At 45.2% G+C, this 27,649-nt stretch overlaps 1 protein-coding gene across 5 annotated transcripts in view; it reads right to left on the reverse strand.

Annotated features, from left to right (window-relative positions):
* The window catches only part of CCDC13 (coiled-coil domain containing 13), a 205,386-nt gene that overhangs the window by 6,027 nt on the left and 171,710 nt on the right, over nucleotides 1-27,649 (reverse strand). For 2 of the 5 annotated variants that reach the window (XM_050780380.1, XM_050780379.1), the window contains 5 exons: nucleotides 26,571-26,747; nucleotides 22,337-22,543; nucleotides 20,087-20,226; nucleotides 19,504-19,587; nucleotides 17,021-17,143 (listed from right to left, as the gene is read on the reverse strand). In XM_050780380.1, the coding sequence (XP_050636337.1) occupies nucleotides 17,021-17,143; nucleotides 19,504-19,587; nucleotides 20,087-20,226; nucleotides 22,337-22,543; nucleotides 26,571-26,747 (731 nt within the window). The remainder of the gene's footprint in view (nucleotides 1-17,020; nucleotides 17,144-19,503; nucleotides 19,588-20,086; nucleotides 20,227-22,336; nucleotides 22,544-26,570; nucleotides 26,748-27,649) is intronic. The other 3 variants (XM_050780381.1, XM_050780382.1, XM_050780383.1) reach the window with 3 other exon arrangements.

Below are 27,649 nucleotides of genomic sequence, written 5' to 3' on the forward strand. Positions count from 1 at the left end.
GCATAACAGCAGGGAGCAAAGGGCATAGACACCAAAAGCCTGTCTACATTAGGACAATTAGTCAGAGCCGTGATGCACAGTGTCACATGTCCTTTCTCATTTAATTGTTTGCTTTTCTTGGAGTTAGTGATTATCTTAAGCTTATCGTTTTGTTTTCTACATGCCTGTTATAAAGGTTATTTCACATGAAGCACTTGTCTAATCCCACTGGAGCTTGAGCTTAGGTCCTTCCTGTGGCTAGGTGTGTCATTTCAGACTTCTATGATACTAAAGGTTCAGTGAGGAAGCCGGAACTCCCTGAGATCTAACCCAAGCCAAGAGTTATATGCACACCTGCAAATTAGAGGGGCAGCCTTGAAACTGGAGGAAGTGATCTTTCCACCTTGGTGAAGGTCAAAAGGAACAGAATGGCAACAATTCTGAACAGTATACAATTACTAATAAAAAGCTGTATAGTAACACAGTACACAGCTACTAACACATATTTAAGCATATCCCTTGAGATTTTATTTGCAAAAGCAAAAACCCAAAACAACCTAAAGGCCCATCATCAGGGGACAAACAAATAAATGGTAACATATTCATACTATAGAACGTGATAGAATATGATAGAACTGTGCTGCCCAACACAGCGACTGCCAGGTTCATGTCCACATGTAGCTATTACAATTAAAGTTCAGGGGTTGGGCGCGGGGGCCCACATCTGTAATCCCAGCACTCTGGGAGGCCGAGGTGGGTGGATCACCTGAGGTCAGAAGTTCGAGACCAGCCTGGCCAACATGGTGAAACCCCATCTCTACTAAAAAATTTTAAAAAATTTTAAAAATTAGCTGGGTGTGGTGGCATGCTCCTGTAATCCCAGCTACTTTGGGAGGCTGAGGCAGGAGAATTGCTTGAACCAGGGAGGTGCCGGTTGCAGTGAGCTGAGATTGTGCCATTGTACTCCAGCTGGGCAACAAGAGCGAAACTCTATCTTAAAAAAAAAAAAAAAAAATTAAAGTTCATGCCATGCATGATGGCTCACTCCTGTGCTTTGGGAGGCAGAGGTGGGTGGATCACTTGAGCCCAGGAGTTCAAGACCAGTCTAGACAACATGGCAAAACCCCATCTCTGCAAAAAAGTACAAAAATAAGCCTGGCATGGTGGCACGTGCTTGTAGTCCCAGTTACTTGGAAGGCTGAGGTAGGAGGATCACTTGAGCCTGGGAGGCAGAGGTTGCAGTGAGCCAAGATCGCACCACTGTACTCTGGCCTGGGCAACAGAGTGAGGCTCTGTCTCGACACAAAGAAAAAAAAATAAAGTTCATGAAAATTGTATAAAAATTCAGTTCCTCAGTCACACTAGTGATATTTCAAGTTCTTAAAAGCCACAAGTGGCTAATGGCAGCTGTATTGGTCAGTACAGATACTGAACAACTCCATCATCACAGAAAGTTCCACTGGTCAGTAGTGGAGTGCGTTAGTTATCGTGAGAGTGGGTTTCTGATGAAGGATAACTTTGTCCCCACTTCAAATCTCCCCATGTCATTTCCCTTCTGCCTTCCACCATGGGATGCTGCAAGAAGGCCCTTGTCAGATGCTGGCACCTTGATAAATGGGCTGTCCAGCCTCCAGAGCTGTGAGAAATAAATTTATTTTCTTTATAAATTACTCAGTCTGTGGTATTCTGTTATAGAAACACAAAATGGACTAAGACACATCCTTAGACACAGCTGGGTAACATACCTGAACTCCAAGATAAGGAGAAAAATCTTATAACAACAGCACAGCTAACACTTTTTTTGAGTGCTTTCCACGTACTGACTACTGTGTTAAGGCACTGCATCAGCATTATTACGTTTAATTCTGTAAGTAACCAAGAGATGTACTAATATTACTTCAAGAAGACAGAAAATCTAAATTTGAAAAAAGGTTGTCAAAGATCTACCTCCAAAACAACACAAAAAATCAGGTCAAGCCAGGTTCTCAAGAAAGTTTTATCTAACCTCCAAGGAACCAATCATTCTTGCTATTCTGACAATTCCACAATATAGAAAAAATAGATGGCTTCCTATAAGTTTATAAAAAACTTGATTTCACAGTTAATAATAGGGTAAATGTATTAGTACTGCTGCATAACAAGTTACCACAAACGGTGACATAAAACAACACAAATTTTCCAAAAAACATAAAGAGCTCCTACAACTCAACAACAGGACAAACAACCCAATTAAAAAGTAGGCAAAAGACTTGTGCTTCTCCAAAGAAAATATACAAATGGCCAATAAGCACACAAATAGATGCTCAACATCATTAGCCATTAGGTAAAAGCAAATCCAAATCACAAAGAGGTATTATTTCAAACCTACTAGGATGGCTATAATTGAAAGAAAGGAAAATAATAAGTGTTGGTGAGGGTGTAGAGAAATTAGAACCCTTGTACACTGCTGGTGGGACCATAAAGTGGAAGAGTTTTGTGGAAAAGTTTGGTGGCTCCTCAAAAAGCTAACCATACGCCGGGTGCAGTGGCTCACGCCTGTAATCCAAGCACTTTGGGAGGCTGAGGCAGGCGGATCACGAAGTCAGGAGATCGAGACCATCCTGGCTAACACGGTGAAACCCCGTCTCTACTAAAAATGCAAAAAATTAGCCGGGCGTGGCATCGGGCTCCTGTAGTCCCAGCTACTTGGGAGGCTGAGGCAGGAGAATGGCGTGAATCCGGGAGGCGGAGCTTGCAGTGAGCCGAGATCGCGCCACTGCACTCCAGCCTGGGCGACTGAGTGAGACTCCGTCTCAAAAAAAAAAAAAAAAAAAAAAGGGAAAAAAAAAAGCTAACCATAAAATTACCATATGATCAAACAATTCCACTTCTAGAATTGAAAACGAGGACTCAAACAGGTACTTGTACAGCAATGTTCTTGTAGCATTATTCACAATAGCCAAAAAGGTGGAAACAATTCACGTGTCCATCAACAGAAGAATGGATAGACAAAACGTGGTATATACACACAATAAAATATTATTCAGCCATAAAAAGGATTGAAGTTCTGACATATGCTACCATATGAATGAACCTTGGAAACACTGTGCCAAGTGAAATAAGCCAGACACAAAAGGGTAAATATTGTATGACTTCACTTATACAAAATATCTAGACTAGGCAAATTCATAGAAAAGAGGTTGTGGTGGCTCATGCATGTAATCCCGGCACTTTGGGAGGCTGAGGCGGGTGGATCACCTGAGGTCAGGAGTTCAAGACCAGCCTGGCCAACATGGCAAAACCCCATCTCTTCCAAAAATACAAAAATTAGCTGGGCGTGGTGGTGGGCGCCTGGAGTCCTATCTACTTGTGAGGCTGAGACAGGAGAATTGCTTGAATCCGGGAGGTGGAGCTTGCAGTGAGCCAAGATCACGCCGTTGCACTCTAGACGGGGTGACAGAGCGAGACTCTGTCTTAAAAAAAAAAAGTAAAGAGGTTACTAGATGCTGGGCTTGCGGGGTGCGATATGAGGAGCTATTGCTTAATAGTAATAGAGTTTCTGTTTGTGGTTATGAAAAGTTTGGAAATAGTGATAATAGTTGCACAGTATTGTTAATGTAATTAATGCCACTGAATTGTACACTTTTAATGGTTAAAATGACAAATGTTTGGTGTATATAGTTTACCACAATTAAAACATACATACACCACACAGATTTATTATTTCACAGTTTCTGTAGGTTAGAAGTGCAAGGTTGGCTTAGCTAATTTGTCAGTGTCTTACGTTGCTGAAGTCAAGGTGTCAGAAGGAGTAGCTATCTGATCTGAGGCATGGGATCATTTTCCAAGCTCAATCAGGTTGTTAGCAGAAGTTAGTCGCCTATATTTGTAGGACTGTGGTCTCCATTTTCTTGCTGGCTAATGACTTGGGTGGCTGTCAGCTCCTAGATTTTTCTCCTTATTCTAGAGTTCAGGTATGTTACCCAGCTGGGCCTAAAGGTGTGTCTTCGTCCATTTTGTGTTGCTATGACATAATCCACAATCATCCACCGCCGTGTTGTTCTCTCCAAAGCGTAGTGGTTTTGTCAGAGGCGTTAGAACCAGAGCAACTCCATCTTAAAGAGGAGCTGGGTGAAATAAGGCTGAAACCTACTGGGCTGCATTCCCAGAGGGTTAAGGCATTCTAAGTCACAGGATTGAGATAGGAGGTCAGCACAAGATACAGGTCATAAAGACCCTGCTGATAAAACAGGTTACAGTAAAAAAGTTGGTCCAAACCCACCAAAACTAAGATGATGATGAAAGTGACCTCTGGCTGTCCTCACTGCTACACTCCCACCAGTGCCATGACAGTTGACAGGTGCTATGGCAATGTCAGGAATTTACCCTGTATGGCCTAGAAAGGGGAAGCATAAATAATCCACCCCTTGTTTAGCAAATCATCAAGAAATAACCATAAAAACGGGTAACCAGCAGCCCTGGGGACTGCTGTGCCTGTTGAGTAGCCATTCTTTTATTCCTTTACTTTCTTAATAAACTTGCCTTTGCTTTGCGCTGTGGACTCGCCCTGAATTCTTTCTTGCACAAGATCCGAGAACCCTCTCTTTGGTCTGGATCAGGACCCCTTTCCTGTAACATCTTTCTGGTGGCCACTGAAGGGACTAAAGTGAGGAAACCGCCACCTCAAAGGTTAACTTTGGGTAAGTGTTGGGTTCCTGTAACATCTTCCTGGTGACTACGGAAGCAACTATAGTGAGGAAACTCCTGACCCAAAGGCTAACTTTAGGTAAGTGGTGGGATCCAGTAACATCTTTCTGGTGAACCACAGAAGGGAGAACACTGAGGAGAACCCCCAACCCAAAGGAAATAGACTTCAGCATTGATTGGACGACTTTGGGTAAGTGGGGTGCATTAACCTGGGTAAAGGATGGGATTGGGTTAGAGGCCCAATTTAGGGGAGTTAAGAGTCTCTCCTAAGACAAAGTGGGTTAGAGGCCCCTCTTAGTAAAAAAACAAAGACGCTTGACTGACCTTGGGTTAGAGGCCCAACTTAGGAGGGTTAGAGTCCCTTCTAAGCTGTAGGGGGTGAGCGGCCCCTCTCAGTAAAGTTCCTCTGGGTAAAGTCCCTTTCAGCTAAAAATGAGTTTGGCACTATGGGATGTTAACTGCTATTCTCTTTGGGTTAATCTGTCTTGCACTCTTTGCAGATGGCTGTGGGTGACAAGATTAGGCACGTACAGGACTGTGGGACATGGGGAGCTTTTTCTTCCCTAAAAGGGAAAGCTAAGAGCTGATGGGACTGCTGGAAAAGATCCCTTCACTACTGACAAGCAGCCGCCTGAACTTTTCAGTGTCGCTGCAATGGGTGGGTCTTTCTCTGGCCTCTCTTCCCCACTCTGCCTCAGGCAATGCTTTCCTCTTTCTCTCTCTGTGCAGATTGGTAAAAGTCATTGTTTATCTCCTGTAAAGTTTTAATTAATCGGAAAAAGGATTTGTGAGGCTAGTCTTAAGCTGCAGCGAATCTGGTGTGCTTTATGTGTTTTTCTGTATTGTTCCGTCATAAGGAGGGGTACCGTATGATGGAACACAGGTTTAGGACACCCATAAACCTGCTTTTCAAGACGGCCCAGCAAACTGGTCAGTTACAAACTTTGCTGCAGATCCCTGAAAAAACTGGATGAGGTTTCCTTCTTGTCTTGTAAATCCTTGGGAGCTTGACCTTGTAACCATGTGGCTATGCTTTCTCTTTTCACAATGGCAGCCTGGGTTCAGGGTTCAATTTCCAGCTCAGGGGATGAGTCCTTTATCTTCTGTCTGTATTTATATGTATTGTTTGTGTGATGTTTATACATGAAAGAGCTTTAACTAATTGGTTTGAAAATAATAAGAGCTTAAATATTTTATCAGAAAAATAAAAAACATAATGTCTTTTACTTCATATGACTTAAGTAATTTTGGGGAAATAAAAAATTTTAAAGATTATTGGTAAAATAAAAATATCTTCAAAAATGTAAACATTTAGTCTAAATTATGCAGGTCAGATATTACATTTACTAAATTCTTTAGGATCATAAATTGCTTCTTTGACTTTTGAAAATTGTTCAATTTACCTACTTTGGAGCATTAGATTCTACATAAGGCCTAGGGACATGTGGAATTAGCCATGCCCCCTAGCTATGCAAAGATGGTTATAAAGAAAAGAGATTTTATGTAAGAAAGGATGTTGCATGGTAAATTCTTGTCTTAAAGTAAAATGACTACTTGCTTAAAAAAAGGAAATTTGGCCGGCGTGGTGGCTCAAGCCTGTAATCCCAGCACTTTGGGAGGCCGAGACGGGCGGATCATGAGGTCAGGAGTTCGAGACCATCCTGGCTAACACGGTGAAACCCCGTCTCTACTAAAAAATACAAAAAACTAGCTGGGCGAGGTGGCAGGCGCCTGTAGTCCCGGCTACTCGGGAGGCTGAGGCAGGAGAATGGCGTAAAAACCCGGGAGGCAGAGCTTGCAGTGAGCTGAGATCCGGCCACTGCACTCCAGCCTGGGCGACACAGTGAGACTCCGTCTCAAAAAAAAAAAAAAAAAAAGGAAATTTATGCAAGAAATGTTGTATAATTTGAAGCTTGTTAGGCCTCCTAAATGCTTCGTAAAATGCCATTATGACTCCTAACTGTATGACTTACCTGCTTTACAGCTAGGTTAAGGCCTGGGACACATTAGAAGTTAGACGCTAGAAAGAGTCAGACCTTATCTGCACTTCTGTTTGCTGTCCTAGGCTCCATACTAGTACATAATTAAAATCCCAAACTTACCAAGGTTTTCACCAAAAGTAAAAGTTGCTAAGAGTTGCCACTGTAACATGTAACTGAGACTACTGAAGAAACAGTTTTACATGCAAGGTGTGTAAAGAAAGTGAAATGTGTTTTTGGTGAAAAATTATAAGAAGTCATGGGAATGTGGATTTTTCTTGCCTAGATTAAAGGTTAAAGGATTGTTTTAAGTTAGAATAAAACTAAAGGTTTAAGCTAATGGTGGAAGGTTTGTGAAAAGTTAATTGTAAAAGAAATTCTGTGTGTGAACATATTGACTAAAGTTAAAGGAGTATTATTCAGTTTTTCCATCAATTAAACATTGGAATAAAAGCACAACAGGTTTTTTCTTAGAGCAAAAACCTGCCTATGATCTCTTTAACAAAAACTTGTAAAGGGTTATACAAAGTTTGTAAGAATCTTACCTTATGGTGAAACTGATTAAGATTAAATAAATTTATCTATAAGGTTTTATTAAGAATTGGATTTGACATCAATAATGCACTAATGCAACAGTAAGATTTGGCTTATTTGGTATAAAAATCATATAGAAAGCATTGTCAAATATGAAATAGTGCTTGGCTTTCTTTGGACAATATTTGTATAAATGTGTTACAGGTATATGTTCCAAAATTATTTTTAAAACTCCTATAATTCTGATAGGACTTAATGTATGTTATTGATAATTATTACATAAAATCATGTGTGCCACAGAGGTAACCAAAATTTCCTAGTCAATTGTGCGTTTAATAGTCACTGTCCTAAGACTTTTTATCATCCACAATTGTTTTCTTGTTTTAATCATCTTTAGAAGGTGGTTTATAATCAACTACAGGATTTTGACAGATGTTCTTAAATAGAAGTTTCTGATAACTTTGGAAATTGCAACATTAGAATAGAGGAAAAAACTTTCAGGACTTGTGGAGAGCTGAAATGTTCCTGAATATCAAACAGAAGTTGGCCGGGCGCGGTGGCTCAAGCCTGTAATCCCAGCACTTTGGGAGGCCGAGACGGGCGGATCACAAGGTCAGGAGATCGAGACCAGCCTGGCTAATACGGTGAAACCCCGTCTCTACTAAAAAATACAAAAAACTAGCCGGGTGAGGTGGCGGGCGCCTGTAGTCCCAGCTACTCGGGAGGCTGAGGCAGGAGAATGGCGTAGACCCGGGAGGCGGAGCTGGCAGTGAGCTGAGATGCGGCCACTGCACTCCAGCCTGGGCGACAGAGCGAGACTCCGTCTCAAAAAAAAAAAAAAAAAAAAAAAAAAAAAAAAAAAAAAAAACAGAAGTTAACTGCATATACTAAACTGTAGAAGTCTAAAGTTATCTTTTTAATTTTGTTTAAAATGTTGCTGATCCTTTGCTTTGTTTTTCAGAGTCAAGGAAACTTTTCAGCTGTTTACAGCTTTTAACAATTGAGTAAAGTATACTCCTGTGAACAAAATTTGGAACATATTTGTTTCTATCTACCTGATTTCTCCAGAATTTGGAAACTATGTGTGAGTATTCTTAACTTATGGCAATGCAGTTATTTGCATAAGTGCAATATGAATCTGTTTTCTTTTGCAAGAGGACACAATTGGAGAAATTGGTTATTTTACCAAAACTTTGATTGGAATGGTGTGCTTTCCTTTAAGGAATCAAATTTGACTCATAGAGCCAATAAAAACCCCTTGGGCAACTGACCTTGTTTATTCCTGTGAACCAACCAGTGATCTCCGACTGCTGCTCAGAAGAAACACGAGAGATGGGTCATGTAAAAATCTGGATCAGTATTCTAATTCTGGGCATGTATTGGAATTGGCTAGCAACCCCATATCAGCTTGGTTCCAACAGTTGGCCAGTTCATGGAAAGCATTCTACTTTAGTTTACTTGAGATAATTTTACTTATCTTGCTTTACTGTTGTGGAATATATTGCTGTTGTACTCTTTGTAGAGGAATGCAGGATGAGCTTACTGAATGTTTTCTTAAATTGAACACTTATTAATCTTCCAGATACTACATTTTGTTGGACTCAAGAGTTATGAATGGCCCTCACCATACTGATGCTTTCTGACTGAGCTCCTCACTACCCTGAACACAAGAGGGAGGAATATCATCGCCCCATTCAGCCTGGAGAAGTTACAAAAGATGGATCTTCATCCCTCTGCAACCCTAAGGATTAAAAGGGATGGGGGAAATGTCAGAGGCATTTGAACCAGAGCAACTCCATCTTAAAGAGGAGCTGGATAAAATAAGGCTGAAACCTGCTGGGCTGCATTCCCAGAGGGTTAAGGCATTCTAAGTCACAGGATGAGATAGGAAGTTGGCACAAGATACAGGTCATAAAGACCCTGCTGATAAAACAGCTTGCAGTAAAGAAGCTGGCCAAAACCCACCAAAACCAAGATGGCAATGAGACTGACCTTTGGTTGTCCTCACTGCTACACTCCCACCAGCACCATGACAGTTTACAGATGCCATGGCAACGTCAGGAAGTTACCCTATATGGTCTAGAAAGGGAAGGCATGAATAATCCACCTCTTGTTTAGCATAACCATAAAAATGGACAACCAGCAGCCCTGGGGACTGCTGTGCCTGTGGAGTAGCCATTCTTTTATTCCTTTACTTTCTTTTTTTTTTTTTTTTTTTTTTTTTGAGATGGCGTCTCGCTCTGTCACCCAGGCTGGAGTGCAGTGGCAGGATCTCAGCTCACTGCAAGCTCCACCTCCTGGGTTCATGCCATTCTCCTGCCTCAGCCTCCTGAGTAGCTGGGCCTACAGGCGCCCGCCACTACGCCTGGCTAATTTTTTTGTATTTTTAGTAGAGATGGGGTTTCACCAAGTTAGCCAGGATGGTCTCGATCTCCTGACCTTGTGATTCGCCCGTCTTGGCCTCCCAAAGTGCTGGGATTACAGGCATGAGCCACCGCACCCGGCCTATTCCTTTACTTTCTTAATAAACTTGCTTTTGCTTTGTGCTGTGGACTCGCCCTGAATTCTTTCTTGAATGAGATCCAAGAACCCTCTTGGGGTCTGGATCAAAACCCCCTTTCCTGTAACAGTTTGCAGGAGAATGTCTTCAAGGCCAGTAAGAAAATGATGCTTCCACTCTGGCTTCCTCTGTCTCTGACTGCTAGACTCAGACTAAAAGGACTCATATGATTAGGTCAGGCCCACTCAGAGAGTCTCCTGTTTGATTAACTCAAAGTCATCTGATGAGTAAACTTACATAGCTCTGCAAAATCCCCTTTGCCATGTAAGTTAACATAATTGTGGCAATAATATCCTACCATATTCACAGGTTCTGCCCACGCTCAAGGGATGAGAAGTTTATAAAGCATGTATATCGGGGGTGGGAATGTTAGAATTCTGCCTACCACAGTAAAAATAGAGGAAAAAAGAAAGAAAATTAAATTCAATGGTATTGTAAGAGAGTAACACAACATAGTTCCAAGAACACTAGCGCTGTAAGATTCAACATCGGAATTAGGTTAAAGGAGAAAATCATGTAATCCTTCCGATAGATACTGAAGAAGCATTGGTAAAATCAGTAGCTATTCCTGATTTTAAAAACTCAAAGTAAAATGAGAATAGAAGGAAACAACACAATAAAGTATTTTAAAATCAGAAACTAATAACCCATCAATAGAAGAATGGCAAATAAATAATAGTGGATTATACAATAAAATATTCTGTAACCATAAAAGGAATATGTACTGACATGAGAATGCAATATACTAAGTAAAATAAGTAGCAGAAGATTATGCATAATATATAATCTAATTTAAACATTTATAACAAATTAAACATTTAAAAACAAATAAATACAAGGATAATATAATTCAGCCACTGGACTGAAAACAAAAAGGAATATGCAGCAGCTATTGACTCAACTGTGGGGGAGGGGTTTCACTTTTCTGTTATGAATTTCAGTAATGTACACATTTTGTTTAACTCCATTTATAATAGGGGAAATAATAAACCAACAGCAAAACATCATATAAAATAGCAAATCGCATTGTGAATTCCCACGAAATTTTAGGAATAAGCAGTCTCTTGATTTCTGTCCTTCTCCCCCATAATGTGCCTTCCATATCTCAATAAATGTGATCCTCGCTCATGCAGTTGCTTAGCCCAGATACCTGGGGGTCACTCTTGCCTTCTCTTTCTTCCTCATCTTCAGCTTCCAATCTATCAGCAGGCTCTACAGCTTTTCCTGCAAATATGCACCAAAACCAGCTCTTTCTTCGTCCTCCACCCCTCTCCAGACCTGAGGCTGCTCCTCCTGCCTGGGATCTACAGATGTCTGTCAGCTTCAAGACCTCTAGGACCCTTCGGTATTCTGATTATTCTCTTTTGACCAATCGCTGGTCTCACTGATTTTCTTCAATTGTTAACGGGCCTAACTCAGCTAGATCCTAATTTGTCAATGTCTCTGACTACGATTCTAATAGTTCTCCAAACTCATGTGCATCAATCTCATAAAATTCCAAGTATTTTGAAAGGTTTACCTTTTTGCTTCATAATTGATTTTCATTGTATTTCAAGAGTCTGACCAAAGTGACCCAATGCCAATGTGAAGTGAAGAATATTAAATAGTCAAATGATGAGTGTTTTTATGTTAAAAATTTTGCTTTCACGGGGTCTGTAACTGTGGGGATGCTGGTAAAAAATACTCGGATAAGGAGGTTTCCCCCTACCTAAGAATCCTAAGAATGAATTTAGCACAGTGACACAAAATCTTCATGAAGACAAACATACATAATATTACACATTATATACATAATACCATTTATATAATACTAAAGTGTTCTTTCATAAGTCAAATAAAAATATAAACAACTCTAAAACACGTGCAACAGCATGAATAGGTAGTTAAAAGAAAAAAACGTAAAAGTTATGTGGAAAAGAGAGTATACTTATTCTCACTTTTGGTCATAGCAAAGCAGATCAAAACAAGGAGATCTTAGCACTCCTTTGTTAGCTTGGCAAAAAATGTTAAAGATTAATAAAACTTAGTAACTATGAGGGTATGGGGAAAAATAGTTCACATTACTGGTAAGAATGTAAATTGATTCTTTTAAAAGTCAATTTGTCATGATTTGTGAACATTTTAAATGTGCGTATTCTTTGATTCAGCCATTTCATTTTTAGGAATTTGTGATACAGATATACTCCCATAAAAATGTAAAGATGCATTTAATGTGAGTCTATACAAATACAAAAATTAGCCGGGCATGTTGGCATGTGCCTGTGATCCCAGCTACTCCAGAGGCTGAGGTGGGAGGATCACTGGAGAACAAGAAGTCGAGGCTGCAGTGCTCTGTGATCACACTACTGCACTCCAGCCTGGGTGACAGAGTGAGACCCTGTCTCAAAAAAAAAGGACTAAGATAATATCCATCTACAAGTTCAGGAAAGTAGTAAGGAAGCCTGTAGTCTATCAGGGCCTTGGGAAATGGGGAGGAGGGGAGGAAGCACCAATCATGTGAAACTGAAACACAAGGGCAGCATTCATGTGTTCAGGAAATCTACACCAATAAATTAGCATAAAGTACCAATCAGAGACCACTGAAACCCTAAAAGCTTCACAGAAACAAATGCAGAACACCTCCACAGAAACATTGTCATAACCTAAGAACTCCTACAAGAAAAAAAGCCCCACTGAAGATAAGCTCATAAAAATCACAAAAATCGAAACCACACAAGGAAATAATTTCCTACAAGGGGAGAGCCGACAGACACTACTTAGGATCCTAAGTAATGAAGATAGTAGAAAACTCTAAGGGAATAAGTTCAAAATTATTAAAAGGAGAAAGGCAAAAATCGTAATGAAAGAACAAATGCTATAAGAAAGAGAACAGGAGGGTTTTTTTGTGTTGTTGTTTTGTTTTTGAGACAGAGGTGTTTTGCTCTTTTTACCCAGGCTGGAATGCAATAGTGTGATCTCGGCTCACTGCAACCTCCACCTCCCGGGTTCAAGCAATTCTGCTTCAGCCTCCCGAGTAGGTGGGATTACAGGTGCCTGCCACCACGTCTGCTAATTTTTGGATTTTTAGTAGAGATGGGGTTTCACCACGTTGGCCAGGGTGGTCTTGAACTCCTGACCTCAGGTGATCCACCCAACTCGGCCTCCCAAAGTGCTGGGATTACAGGCATGAGCCACTGCACCTGGCCGAGAACAGGAGCTTTTACCGAAAAATACAGTTATCAAAATAGGTTTCATGGTAGATGAAGCACAACCGAAGATATTTAGTGATCTAGAAGACTAATTTGAAGAAGTCACCCAGAATTCAGCCCAAAATAGTAAGGGTAAAGAGCTGTGGAGGAAAGAATAAGAAAGTCTAACATATACTGACTAGGAATTTTAGATTAAAAGAATAGGGAGAATGGGGAAGAGGCAATATATGGATAGCAGTCCTTATAAAGTCCTTGGATTGAAAAAGAACACTAACTTCTGAGTAGAAAAAAATTACATATTACATATTTACATATATTTACATATGTATACTTTACACATACATATATACAAAAATACACACATATTTACATGTATATGTAAATATACATATTTACATATATGTAAAGTCACACATATATACATATATGTAAATATATGGGCATATTACATATACATGTATATATACACACACACCTAGACACATCACAATGAAATTTCAGAGCGTCAAAGACGCTCTAACAAGCATCGGAGAGAAAGGACAAATCTATTAAGGAATGACAATAAAACTGATAGCAGATTTCTTTTTCGCAATAGTAGATGATAAAAAACAATGGGATAGCCTCAAAGTGCTGAGAAAAAATATCCATCTATTTAGAATTCTATGCCCAAATTTATCTTAAATTGTCATTCAAGATAGGCAAAATAAAGACATTTAACAATAAACAGGCCAGGCATGATGGCTCACACCTGTAATCCCAGCACTTTGAGAGGCTGAGGCAGGCGGATCACCTGAGGTTAGGAGTTCAAAACCAGCCTGGCCAACATGGCGAAACCCCATCTCTACTAAAAATACAAAAATTAGCTGGGCATGGTGGCTCACGCCTATAATCCCAGCTACTCAGGAGGCTGAGGCACTAGAATCACTTGAACCTGGGAGACAGAGGTTGCAGTAAGCTGAGATCATGTCACTGCACTCCAGCCTGGGTGAGAGAGAAAGACTCGGTCTCAGAAAAAGAAAAGAAAAATAAATAAATAAAATAAAATAAAAATAAACAAATACTCAGAGAGTTTACTATTTACATGGCCTCACTGAACTAAAGGGCATCTCAGTAAGAAGGAAAGCGAACCTAGAAGGAAGACTGAGATACAAGAAGTAACAGTGAGTGAAGACATTGTCAAACATGTTGGCAAAAGGAAACGAATATTGACTATTCAATATTCAAGACTTACTTCAGAGGGTTTAATTTCAGGGTTTAAAAAAAGAATGTGGAAGAGAAATATTAGGAAACAGTAACATGAAAGGCACAAACGGAGAAGTCAAAGTTAAAACATTCTAAATGGATTCTTTTGCTTAAAGTGATAGTAGCAAAACCAACTAACTTTAGATTGGTGGGTTTTATGTTAAAAGTTAAGGGTGGCCACTAAAAGAACAGAGATAGAATGTCTAACTTCCAAACTTGTAAAGAAGTCAGAGAAATAAAACTTGATCAGTCCAATAAGGAAAGAAAGGAGAAAAAAGGAACAGAGAAAAATCATGGCAAATAGAAAATATTAATTAAGGTGATTAAATATTACCAAAATCAAAATGGGTTAAACGATACTGTTCAACCACAGAAACTTCCAGATTAAATTTAAGAACCAAGCCGACTACGTGCTTTTTAAATAAGAGACCTATTTAGTGACTTTTGTCATGGTGAACTAACCAGACTAGCAACTCCTATTGTAAGTAACTAGAAAAATGGATAAAATGTAAGAACGAACTTGTTTTCAGACAATGGACAACAGGGAGACACACACTGGATACAAGATTTGAGCAGACACACACTGGATACAAGACTTGAGGAAAGGAAGGACTTGAGATCTCCCACAGCCCTGGCTTTCTGCCTGAGGCACTTTCCACTGCAGTGTGGGGTGGGGGCAGGCAGGCAGGGCACCGCAGTCTCGCTGGGATGAGCACATAGGATTAGGGAACTGGGTGGGGGAGGGGAACTGAGGCAGCTGGAAATTGTAGGGCAGAGTAGAGGAGAAGGGAAGCCAGGCAGAGAAAGACCTCCCTGGTACAAGACTGGGACAGACGCTGTAGATAAAGAAAGGAGTAGATATTGAGAATCTCTGAGAAAGGAAGGCCCTGTACTTTGGGATATTTAAAACATTAGTTAAAACATTTAGTTTTAATTTAAAATGGTTAATTTGGTTTAATTGGCCAATCATCAGTTTTGACCAATTTAGTTATAACTAAATGGTTTTAGTTTAAAACATTTAGTTTTAAACCAAAGAGATTTGAGAGAATTGAGTGCAGAACGTGCTTGGGTTCCCTTTTCTTCTTACAGCCCAGGGAGTTAGCAATAACCTCAACGAAAAAAGGCGACAGGTCTTGGTTGATGGGCCTGGCACAGCCTCACAGAGCCCCCAACACCCCAGAATGACAGAGTCCAGGAGGAACCCAAGGACCCAAAAAGGGCCAGCATATTCTCAGACAGAGAGTTGCATGTACGTGACTGGCATGAGTACCTCTTTACAATTCATACCCAGGTGCCTTGCTTGCCTCACCCCAATCCCAGCCCTGCGTGAAGAGGCCCTGGAAATGAGATCTCACATGGAGACAGAAGCCACATGGAGGAGAACTGAGGCATCCCTGCTGAAGTGCCAGCTGCATGAGACCAGTGAGTGACCCCCAGTTGACATTATGTGGAGCAGAATTACCCAGCCAAGCCACAGAATCGTGAGAAAGCACAAACCATTGTGTTTGAAGCCACTAGGTTTGGGATGGTTTGTTATGCAGCAATAGCTAACTGAGTCACCTTTTTCACACACCCCCAAACTCAGATGTAACTCAAGAGAAATGAGAGAGAAAGCCTGCACTGAGTATGTTTCTACTATTTGATAAAGACTTGTACTATCCATTATATTCCAATTATAGAAAAAGAATGAATGTTGCTTTCCTCATATACTTGAGTATGTCTGAAATTCACATCTTCCCTGTACTACAGGAAAGCAAAGCTGACTACTCACTATTTAAGTAGCAGGCATCCTTTGTTTTGTCCTTCCCTGCACCCCTAGCTCCTTCTTTTGCTCTCAGTACCCCCGTTTTCCCTTTGGCAAACTACCCTTCCTGCATTCTGTGAGCACCCGGAGGAACTTCAGTCAGAGTGCCCTCACGTGTGGGGTGGACACCGGCACAGCATTGGCCAGTTCAACCTTCTCTCCCAGAACCCACAGGCACAAGAGCTAAAAGTCATTTGGCCGTGCCATTTCCGTGGCCCAGGGAACTGCCCAGGGTTTCCTGCTACTCAAGATGCCTGCACCTTCCCAGACTCCTCTCCTGCTCTCTGCAGTGGAGTCTGCTAGTACCTTCCAAAAATCTGCCTTTCACTGAATTCAGCCAGAATTAGTTTCCATTGCCTGTCATCAAAGAGCCCTGACTGATACATGATACGGCCTGTTAGGGCAGAAACTCACTGGTGTGCTTAATATTTTTCAGTGTGGAGGTCACATGGTTGAGCCATGTGTTGGCCTGGACACCTGCAATTCTTGCCAAAAGGATCATTTGAGCGAGGAGCACTGATTTATCTGAATGGAAGTCTGTCAACAACCCTTTAGAGAAAACCGTATCTCCTGGTCCGGTGCCCCAGGCCTCGTGCTTCCCTCCCTGCCTCCCCAGCTATCAACGCCTCTCTTGCTCTTTGCGATTCCAGATGTCAGTCTAGCTTATGTTTTCTTCCCACCAAACCCTCTAGCAGCACCAAGCACAGTGCCAGGCTCATCACAGATTTTAATTATTGATGGATTGAGTTGACTGATTTACTCCTGGGTGTTTCTCTCCTGAGATTCCCACCAATGCCCACGTGCCATACAACAGTCCCATTGGGTGCGTGTAGAATGGGGCTGTTCCTAAGGGCAAAACACAGTGTGATGACAGGGCCCCAAGGTTGTGTGGTATTTGGATGGGCACATGAGTTGTGGCTGGGAATGCCCTGGACCAACACTGGGAGCTGAGCTCTCAGGTGAAGGGGACCCAGTCATAAATGAGGCCTGGCCCCAGTCCCCACCCCATGCAGGCCCATGGGAGAGATCCCTGGGTGCCATGTGTTACCGTTTCTGCAGAACAGTGACAAACTCGGTGAGCCGGTCACGCTCCACCTCGGCAGCCTGCCAGAGGGCCTTGATCTCTGTCACTTGTGCCTGCCAGCCTTTTTGTTCTGGGGAGTCCGAGAACCTGAGACCAGGGTGGAGGGCAGAGGACAGAGGTCATCCGAGGCCTAGAAATAACACTTATCCCTGTGATGGTGGGAGAGACTAGAAGGACATTCAGGGCGAATGTCAACCAGAGCAATGGAAGCAAGCCCAGTCCCTCTAGGTCCTCCCCTGCTGGCTTCTTTGCCCGCCATTCCTGGTCCTGCTGAAGTCCCTAGACTCCAAAGCTGAACCTACCAAAACTAGAGTTACGCTGGTACCTCTGTCCATCTAAGACCTCTGGGGGCCTGGAATTAGTCTTGTGCTATGGCAGGTGGCTCTTGGGGACCTGAGGTGCCTTGGATACCTGTGTGGCCTTTGGGGCCTGGCTGCCCTACCCAGTGTCAGGTGTGCCCAGTCTCTGTGTCCCTGCCAGTCTCTCCCAGCCCTCCTGCATCTTCTGGCTTGATCCCCAAGCCCAGCCCACTTTCCTGGAGCCTAGGCATTTGGCTTTGCAGCTTGTTCAATTGTCTCCAGCCCTAAGTCAACCCATCACTGCTTCCCTCTTACCACTGGGCCTGCCTACCAACCCCTTACCTGCTGGCTGGAGCCAGGACAGAAGGTAAACTCTGCCCCCCGACTTCAACCCCCCCAGAGCCCACATGTGCGTTCCAAGTTGCTCTCCGCTGTGCCCCCACTTTTCCCAGTGAGACCCTGAGCTTACTTTTCTAGCAGTACAGGGCATAGGGAAGGTTGCAGAGCTGGGCAGTGTACTGAGAACTGGGCTGGGGCATGTGATTCTGAGGGCTGACTCCTCTGTGGTCTTGGGCAGGTCTCTTCCTCTCTCTTGGTCCCAGTTCCCCCACTAAACATTGAGAGGGGTGGTTGAGATGGGCTCCGAGAACTGCAGACCCCTCCGTGACTCCTAAATATGCTCTAAGGCCTTGCTACTACAAGTGGTCTCTGAATCGGTGGCTCTGGCATCTCCTAGCAGCTTGTTAGAAATGCAGAATCCCAGGCTGTACCCCAGACCTGCTGAATCAGAACCCGCACTTGACCTGGCTGATCCGCAGGGGCTCTGTGTGTGCACTGCAGTTTGGAAAGCCCCATTCATCTCCCCAGTTCTACAATGTGGGCAGAGGAGGAGCAGGAGCAAAGGGCCGATTCTTCACTCTGCCCTCATCTCAGGCACCACACCAGAGTCACCTGAAGGGAGTGGGTTCAAACCATGCCAGCCCGAATAGACATACTCTCTGGGATCACTCTGCTGGCTGGAGCCAGGACATTCTGTGAATTCCTGCCTGTGAATTTCTGTTCCTGTCACCTGTGGTCGGGGACTGTAAGCTCCATGAGGGTAGGGCCCACGCATGGTTGGGTTCAGTAAGTATTTGTGTGTTGTGGAAGAAACAAGCCTGAGAACCAGCAGTCTGGGCAGCCAAGGCACAGCAGCTCCTGTATCTCTGTGTGGCGCAGAGGTCACAGCCACACAGGCCTGGAAGGGACTCTAAAGGGTCATCTTGTCCATCTTCCTGCTCTCATTACTGTGACTAAAACCTCAGAGAAACAGAGCCTGCCCATTCTCCCTGTGCTGTGACAAGGCCTCCCACCCTCAGGAGTGTGGCACATGCCTGTGGCTCAATGTCAGCCCACTCTCCCCAAGTGCCTTTGTGACCCCAGTCTGATGGGTGGGGCAGCTTTGGCCCACAGATGCTATGCTGCCAAGTGTCAGCAGCATGCTGTCCCCCACTTTTGGGGGATAGCAGCCCAGAGAAGGTCCAGTTTGCCTGGAGCCACAGAGATGAGGGACTGGGGCCACTAGGAGGCCTTGCCTGGAACCTGAGCTGACCTGCCTGAGGGGTCAGGGCGGGGAGTGCTGACAGCAGGAGCATGGCTCCAGTGGACAGTGGGCAGGGCTCGGGACAGGGCTTAGAGGCAGGACAATGCTGTCCTTTGTCTATGGGCTGGCAATAGGAACAAAGGGCCCATTTACACCCTCTGGCTTGATTCTATCAACAAAGGGGGGCCCGAAGGCTGAGGGGATATCAGTGAGAAACCATATCATGTGAAATTCTCCCCTTAGAGGCTGATTCTCAATGAGCAAGAGAAGGTGAGGGAAGGTGCTGGAAGCCAGGCCCAGGAAGATATCTCATGTTAATTCTCGGATAGCCGGTAGGAAACCTAGCCTGGGAGTCAGAGGCCAAGATACTAGTTCTGAAGCTGCTTACTCTATCATCTTGGACAGGACACTGGACTTCCCTGATCCTCCCCGTCCTTATGTAACCTTGGAAGAGTCCCTGGACTTTGCTTGGCCTCAGTTTCCCCTCCTTTTAATGGGATGGCAATACTGGTTGAGCAATCAAGAATGGGAAAAACTGTGAAAGTCCACAGGTCGGGGGTCCATACCTAGGTGAGGTCCTGTGGGGACTGGGCAGGGAAGGCCTCGTGAGAGCAGATTCCACCAGAGTGTGGCCCAGGCTGGTCACAGAGCTGTGTAAAGGCAGAAGGGGCCCATCAGCCTGGGAAGGCAGACCACGCCCTGCTGGGCCTCACCTCTGCATGTGAGGTGGAGCAGTGGCCAGCAGGGGTCCAGTAAACCCTTGCAGCAGTCCTGTGGATTTGCTGCCCTTCTTTCCAGAACTCTTGCTTGCTCAAAACAAGAAAGAACAGGAGATACCAGAGCCTTGAACAACCCAACACAGGTCTGTCTGAGGGCCCCAGGGGCAGAAAACTTTTGAGACCAGCTCAAAGAGGATCTTACAGGGAGCTGCAACCAGCATGCTCTTGAAGTGATAAAATCTGGGCCTAACTGGCTCATTACTGCAGATGCAGAGCTGATGGCATAGGAGAGGCCCACGTATTGGAAGAACAGCAGCATAGTTACCTTAAAATTGCACCCATGGCTTCCCATCAGAGGTGGCAAGAAACAACCTTTCTTCTGAATAATTAATGTTCACTTTCCAACCCCTCTATCCCATTGTTTTCTTACCGAGAAGATCCAAGCCTGCCAATGTGATCGTCTGCTGAGGCCGGGGACTTGGTCAGGCCTGGGTCCTCCAGGAACTGGGTGTAGGCAGGGCTGACCTCACGACCACTGGACCCCTCACCCACTCCTTTATTCCGAAGATACTGTAGGAACAGATGTGGGTTCCATCCTCAGGGCTTTGGCTCAGAGGCCTAGAGAAGGCAGGAGGGGACCTTGGCTTGATTTCGGGGCTTTCAGAGGATATGAAAGAGGCTTCTTTTCAGGAGTGAAAAGCGAGGCCTGTTTGGTGAAGGCACTACTTGCATGATAATGACATCTAATAATGCCTCTCTTCAGAAAGAAAGCTACATGGTGTGAGGACGGTGACTGGGCCAGGAAGCTGTTCTACATTCAGGTTCCAGAGGGAGGTGCATGGCCTCACAAGCGGGGCAGGTCAGAGACTGACGTCTCCGAGTGGGTCCACTTCTCCAGGCAGCCCCACCCACATGTGGCTGAACACCAGGTGTGACTTGAGGCCAGCTGCCTTCCTCAGCTGGAACACCTGGACTTTCCAGACACCTGCAGCCAGAAAGGCTGGCAGGGATTCAGTGAGGGCAGGCAGCCTTGGGTGGAGGCTGAGCCTGCCAGGCCCCCACCCCTCCCTCAACCCCTTCTTCTTCTGGATACCTGCTGGGGCTGGACTGGACAGGAACATTAGAGACCCCCAGCAGGAGGTCAGGCCACCAGAGTGGACAACTGGTGTAAGCCCCTAACAACCTGGCTTGTCCGCCACTCCCACCCATTCTGAGAAAACTCGAAACATGTGCCAACTTGTCTGGTGGGTAATGCTTGGCCCCCATTCAGCTGGTGACCTCAGAGGTAGGAACAGTCTTCTCCTGTGTGCCTGGAGAAAGGACAGTGGTGAGGTGAAGATGCTGGAATGTCCTTGTGCACCCCTTCAGACTTCCCTCCCCAGTGAGCCAGAATGGGGAGCAGGGCGAGTCCCCACTCACTGACATATGTGCTCTGTTCCCAGACTTCCTCATGCCCCCAGGCTCCCTTTCAACCTTAGGGCACTTTGTCATAGCCAGTCTGGGGCCCCAGGCTGCCCAGGCCTGTGGGGATAGAGGCTACAGGACAAACCAGGCTGGTCAGCCAATGCCAGCCTGAGGCCGGGCCTAGGGGCTCTTGAGCTCTTACCTCTGAACAAACCACAGATCCCCAGAAACAAAGAGCAGGGCTGCTTTGCAACATGCCTTTGGCTGAGCCAGTCAATTTCCCCGTGGGCCAGAGGCTGCAAGGCTCCTTTGTCACTGGGAGACTTGCATGCCTGTCAAAAAATTCTCCCCACGGCCCACCCAGCCCCACCACCACCCCAGGGGGGTGAAGGTGGCTGACTCCTAGCAGCCCCAAGCTGTGCCCTCAAGGCATCTGCCAAGACAAAATATCTTTACAAGTTCATGCCTTAGACAAACATTTATTGAGCATCTACTGTGTGCTTGCTCCAGTGCCAGGCACGGAGGTACCATGGTCTATGCTCCCTCACAGGGAGTGCAGGGGAGAAAACAGGAAAATGACTACACAGTGTGAGAGAAGTTTGGCTTGGGGCTGCATAGGGAGTTAGAAGAGTGCTAGGAGGGGCACACAACACAGAACAGGGGTCCCAGGGCTTCCTGGAGGAGCTCCTGATTGGTAAGACCTAAAGGCTGAGGGGCAGCTGGCCAGACTGAGGCTGTGCGGGAGGAGAGGAGGGAGTGTGCTTCACGCTGCACACAGCCCTGGAGCGCAGAGCAAGCAGGGCTATGTGAGGAGCTGAATGGGTCCTGCGTAGCCAGAGTGTGGGGAAAGGGGAAGGGTGAAGAGAAGATGCAGGATGGGTGACAGCAAGAGCTAGTCACGTGGTGCCTGGAAGCTGAATGAAGTATGGTTTTCCTTCTCTCATCCTGCTGCTGGAGCTACTGCCACCATCTTGAATCCTGAGGATAAAGCCACAGCTGGAGATGGGAGAGGGTAAACTGGAAGGTGGCTGGGTCCTTGAGAACCAGGTGAGGTCGAGGGTGATAGTAAGCTATGAACAGATTTTAAGTGGAGCAAGGACATAATCAGGTTTGTGTGCAGAATGGGTTGGGGAGCCAGATAGAAGAAGGTAGCCAAAGTGGAGCCAGGAGGATGAAGTCTGGCCTGAGCTAAGGCAAGTGGGAAGAAGTGGAAGGAGCTGGATGGACTTGCCCAGCTTGAAAATGGGTTTGGGGGCTGTGCCAGTGCCCTACTCACGTGCACATTGAGTTGTCCGATCTCCATCTCCAGCTGCCGCACTTTGGCCTCCCGCTCAGCCACCATGGCCCGCAGCTGGGTGACTAGGCTGTTGCTCCGCTGAGCCTCGCTGTTCAGTTGCTGGTCCAGGTGGTGCTGGGATACTCGCGTCTTCTCCTCCTGCAGACTCAGGCTGCCTAGGATCTCCTGTAGCTGCTTCAGTTGGTCCTGGGGGGCCAGGCAGGAGGGCAGGTGGAGTCAGTCATGGCCCACTGGGCAGAGGAGGACAAAAACAGACTGCCTCCCTCACCCCAAAGTAGCCTGCAGGAACCTAATAGTGGGATCCTGTTCCCTCAAGAGGCAGGAACACCTTCCTTGCCTGCCATCAGGGGGTGTCGAACCAGGCAGGCGGGGACCATGTACTTTTCCTGTCCTCAACTTCCTTCTCTGAGTTTGGGGCCAAGAAGATCCAAGGGGCTCTCAGACAACAGAAAGCAGATCAGATGGTGACACCTCACCCGGTGGGAGAGATATTTAGCTAAAAGGAAAGCCTGATCCCGCTTGGCTGGGAGACTGCCCTTGGAGGCAGTACCTGGACCCCTGCCAGGGATCCATTATCACCCGACTGAAGCCCCATGTCAAGGAAATGCCCTCAAGGAGACTCCCGGGCAAAGGCTTCCTGCCTGGGGCCAACAGAAAGGACAATGTCAGTGATTTGGAACAGGTGGGGGCTGTTTTCTTCACCTCAGAGTGGAGGAAACTGAGGCCCAGAGAGCCCAAGGGCATATTGCTGGTGAATAGCATGACTGGGGCTAGTTTGCAGCTCTCATCATGCCACCTTCAATGACAAAGAATGGTGACATGCAGGGACCCCAGAGGACATCCAGCCCTGCAACTTATTTTTAAAACTGGCTGCTGAGCCTCAGAGAGGGGATGCAACTGGCCTATGGTCACACAGTGAGGTACTGACAGAGGCAGGCCTAGATTTCAGGTCTTCTGTGCCCCGCCCACCACCCTGTCATGTAAAGTGATCATGAACTAAGGTAGGTGCCTGAGCCAGCACCCCCCAAACACCCCAGCCAAGCCAGACACGATCACCCTCCGGGGCCTGCAGGCACAACTTGGAATCTGACACCAAACTTTGGTGCCTCAGGTCCCACAGAGAAAGGTCCAAGCTGTAGGGTTAGGAAAGCAGTATGGCCTTATTAGTCAAGGAAGTTTTTTGTTGTTGTTGTTGTTTTATACTTAAGTTCTAGGGTACATGTGCACAATGTGCAGGTTTGATACATAGGTACACATGTGCCATGTTGGTTTGCTGCACCCATCAACTCATCATTTACATTAGGTATTTCTCCTAATGCTATCCCTCCCCCAGTCCCCCACCCCCTGACAGGCCCTGGTGTGTGATGTTCCCCGCCCTGTGTCCAAGTGGTCTCATTGTTCAATTCCCACCTATGAGTGAGAACATGCGGTGTTTGGTTTTCTGTCCTTGTGATAGTTTGCAGAGAATGATGGTTTCCAGCTGCATCCATGTCCCTGCAAAGGACATGAACTCATCCTTTTTATGGCTGCATAGTATTCCATGGTATATATGTGCCACATTTTCTTAATCCAGTCTATTATTGATGGACATTTGGGTTGGTTCCAAGTCTTTGCTATTGTGAATAGTGCCACAATAAATATATGTGTGCATGTGTCTTTATAGTAGCATGATTTATAATCCTTTGGGTATATACCCAGTAATGGGATTGCTGGGTCAAAAGGTATTTCTAGTTCTAGATCCTTGAGGAATTGCTACACTGTCTTCCACAATGATTGAACTAATTTATACTCCAACCAACAGTGTAAAAGCGTTCCTATTTCTCCACATCCTCTCCAGCATCTGTTGTTTCCTGACTTTTTAATGATCACCATTCTAACTGGTATGAGATGGTATCTCATTGTGGTTTTGATTTGCATTTCTCTGATATGACCAGTGATGATGAGCATTTTTTCATGGGTCTGTTGGCTGCATAGATGTCTTCTTTTGAGAAGTGTCTGTTCATATCCTATGCCCACTTTTTGATGGGGTTGTTTTTTTCTTGGAAATTTGTTTGAGTTCTTTGTAGACTCTGGATATTAGCCCTTTGTCAGATGGGTAGATTGCAAAAATTTTCTCCCATTCTTTACATTGCCTGTTCACTCTGATGGTAGTTTCTTTTGCCATGCAGAAGCTCTTTAGTTTAATTAGATCCCACTTGTCTATTTTGACTTTTGTTGCCATTGCTTTTGCTGTTTTAGTCATGAAGTCCTTGCCCATGCCTATGTCCTGAATAGTATTGCCTAGCTTTTCTTCTAGGGTTTTTATGGGTTTTAGGTCTAACATTTAAGTCTTTAATCCATCTTGAATTAATTTTTGTACAAGGTGTAAGGAAGGGATCCAGTTTCAGCTTTCTACATATGGCTAGCCAGTTTTCTCAGCACCATTTATTAAATAGGGAATCCTTCCCCCATTTCTTGTTTTCGTCAGGTTTGTCAAAGATCAGATGGTTGTAGACGTGTGGTGTTATTTCTGAGGCCTCTGTACTGTTCCATTGGTCTATATCTCTGTTTTGATACCAGTACCATGCTGTTTTGGTTACTGTAGCCTTGTAGTATAGTTTGAAGTCAGGTAGCATGATGCCTCCAGCTTTGTTCTTTTTGCTTGGGATTGTCTTGGCAATGCAGGCTCCTTTTTGGTTCCATATGAACTTTAAAGTAGTTTTTTCCAATTCTGTGAAGAAAGTCATTGGTAGCTTGATGGGGATGGTATTGAATCTATAAATTACTTTGGGCAGTATGGCCATTTTCATGATATTGACTCTTCCTATCCATGAGCATGGAATATTCTTCCATTTGTTTGTGTCCTCTTTTATTTCGTTGAGCAGTGGTTTGTAGTTCTCCTTGAAGAGGTCCTTCACATCCCTTTTAAGTTGGATTCCTAGGTATTTTATTCTCTTTGCAGCAATTATGAATGGGAATTCACTCATGATTTGGCTCTCTGTTTGTCTGTTAATGGTGTATAGGAATGCTTGGGATTTTTGCACATTGATTTTGTATCCTGAGACTGCTCAAGTTGCTTATCAGCTTAAGGAGATTTTGGGCTGAGATGATGGGGTTTTCTAAATATACAATCATGTCATCTGCAAACAGGGACAATTTGACTTCCTCTTTTTTTTTTTTTTTTTTTTTTTTTGAGATGGAGTCTCGCTCTGACACCCAGGCTGGAGTGCAGTGGCCGGATCTCAGCTCACTGCAAGCTCCGCCTCCCAGGTTTACGCCATTCTCCTGCCTCAGCCTCCCGAGTAGCTGGGACTACAGGCGCCTGCCACCTCGCCCGGCTAGTTTTTTGTATTTTTTTTCAGTAGAGACGGCGTTTCACCACATTAGCCAGGATGGTCTCGATCTCCTGACCTCGTGATCCGCCCGTCTCGGCCTCCCAAAGTGCTGGGATTACAGGCTTGAGCCACCGCGCCCGGCTGACTTCCTCTTTTCCTAATTGAATACCCTTTATTTCTTTCTCCTGCCTGAGTGCCCTGGCCAGAACTTCCAACACTATCTTGAATAGGAGTGGCGAGAGAGGGCATCCTTGTCTTGTGCTGGTTTTCAAAGGGAATGCTTCCAGTTTTTGCCCATTCAGTATGATATTGGCTGTGGGTTTGTCATAAATAGCTCTTATTATTTTGAGATATGTTTAATCAAGAAAGTTTTTATAGTCAGATAAACCTGCTTTGAACTCAGTTGTATGGTCTTAGATGAGTTATCTAATGAATTTGACTCTTAGTTTCCCCATCTGCGAAGTGGGATTAAAATATATAATCCTAGAAGGTATCTTGGGCACTAAGCATTATAACATGCCCAGAAGGGGAAGGGTTCTGTGCCACCACAGAGACAAGAACTGGTACTGGCTCCTCTTGTCCCTTTCATTCCTTGCTGAAAAATAACCCAGGGTATAATCCCACCTCCTTCCCCCAATACATTTCTGTCTCTTTTGGGGTCCATAGGCCTAAGTGCCTTGTGCCTGGTGCTGCTCCATCACTGCCCTCAGGCAGCCTCCCTGAGCTGCTCCTGTCCCTGGGGCAGGGCTTTGGTGCTGGGGGCCATCTGGAGGCAATGGGCTTTGGGGTTACACAGGTGGCATGGAGGGGTGAGTGAGGGCTCACTCTGGCCATGGCTGCAGCCCATCCTTTGGGGAACCAGCCCTGGCTCTTGCCCTGCCTGAGTGGTGGGGCCATACCATGAGGGCATCGATGAGCTCGTCATCATGCCGGCCCTTCTCCACCAGGGTCCCCATCTGATTCTTGAGGGTCTTCACCTCACTCGACAGCAGCTTGTTCCGAGACCTCATGCCCTCAAACTTCTTTTTTAGCTCTTCAAGCTCTCTCTGGAGGCCATCCCGCTCACTGGCAAGTTTCTGTAATTAGAAAGTGAGGGCATGGGCAGCAGGGCTGTGTGGGACCTTGGCCACATCTGCTTCCTGGCTCCTACTCAATGGCAAGGCCTGGGGCTGGGGGTGGGGGTGCTTGTTGAATGCCACAGAGCAAGTCACTAGAGCCAGTGCCCTGACTCCCAGCCCAGGCCTCTCAGGGATATCAGGTGGCCAGCAGCCTCCCACTCTTGCCCTAGCACATGACAGCACTAACGGATGACAGCACTCCCCACCTCAGCCTGAGACACAGGCTTCCTAGCACATGAGAGGAAAGCCGCCGGCCAACTGCATGTGTCCTCCAGAGAGAACAGCCAGTCCTACCCCTAAACCCCACCCTGAGCAGGGGAAAAGAGAAAAGCCATACTTTAGAAAGAGTGCTAGGCTAGGTTCCAACTGCAGCACCTTGCACCACCAGGAGCTAGAATGAGAAAGGAGGGTTGTTCTCCCACTTCCTCCATGATCATTTGGCACAACCCTTGACAGCACCTTGCTTTGCCAGCTACCAACTGGAAACTCACATGCAGTGCACATCTTCAGAGTCTCTCATTCACTCATCCCTTCATTCTCAAGTGTTTCCTGAGGGCCTACTCTGGGCTTAGTGTTGTTATAGATGCTGGGGGACAGCAAAAAGCAAAACAGTCCTTGTCCTCAAGGAGCTGATAATCCTAATGGAGGAGACAGATAATGTCAAATAGGGACAAATACTTGAAAGTAGGAAACAGGAATAGTGAGAAGGATATGGTCAGGGAAGGCCTCTCTGAAAAGGTGGCATCTGAGCAGAGATTGAAGGAGATGAGGGGAAGAGCAAAAGCCCTGGGGTAGAAGGTGTGTGGCTGAAGCATAGTGAGTGAAGGGGCAGAGGCTAGATTAGTCAAACCCATAAAGAC

Source organism: Macaca thibetana, chromosome 2, assembly GCF_024542745.1.
Source record: "Macaca thibetana thibetana isolate TM-01 chromosome 2, ASM2454274v1, whole genome shotgun sequence".
NCBI classification, from domain to species: Eukaryota; Metazoa; Chordata; class Mammalia; order Primates; family Cercopithecidae; genus Macaca; species Macaca thibetana.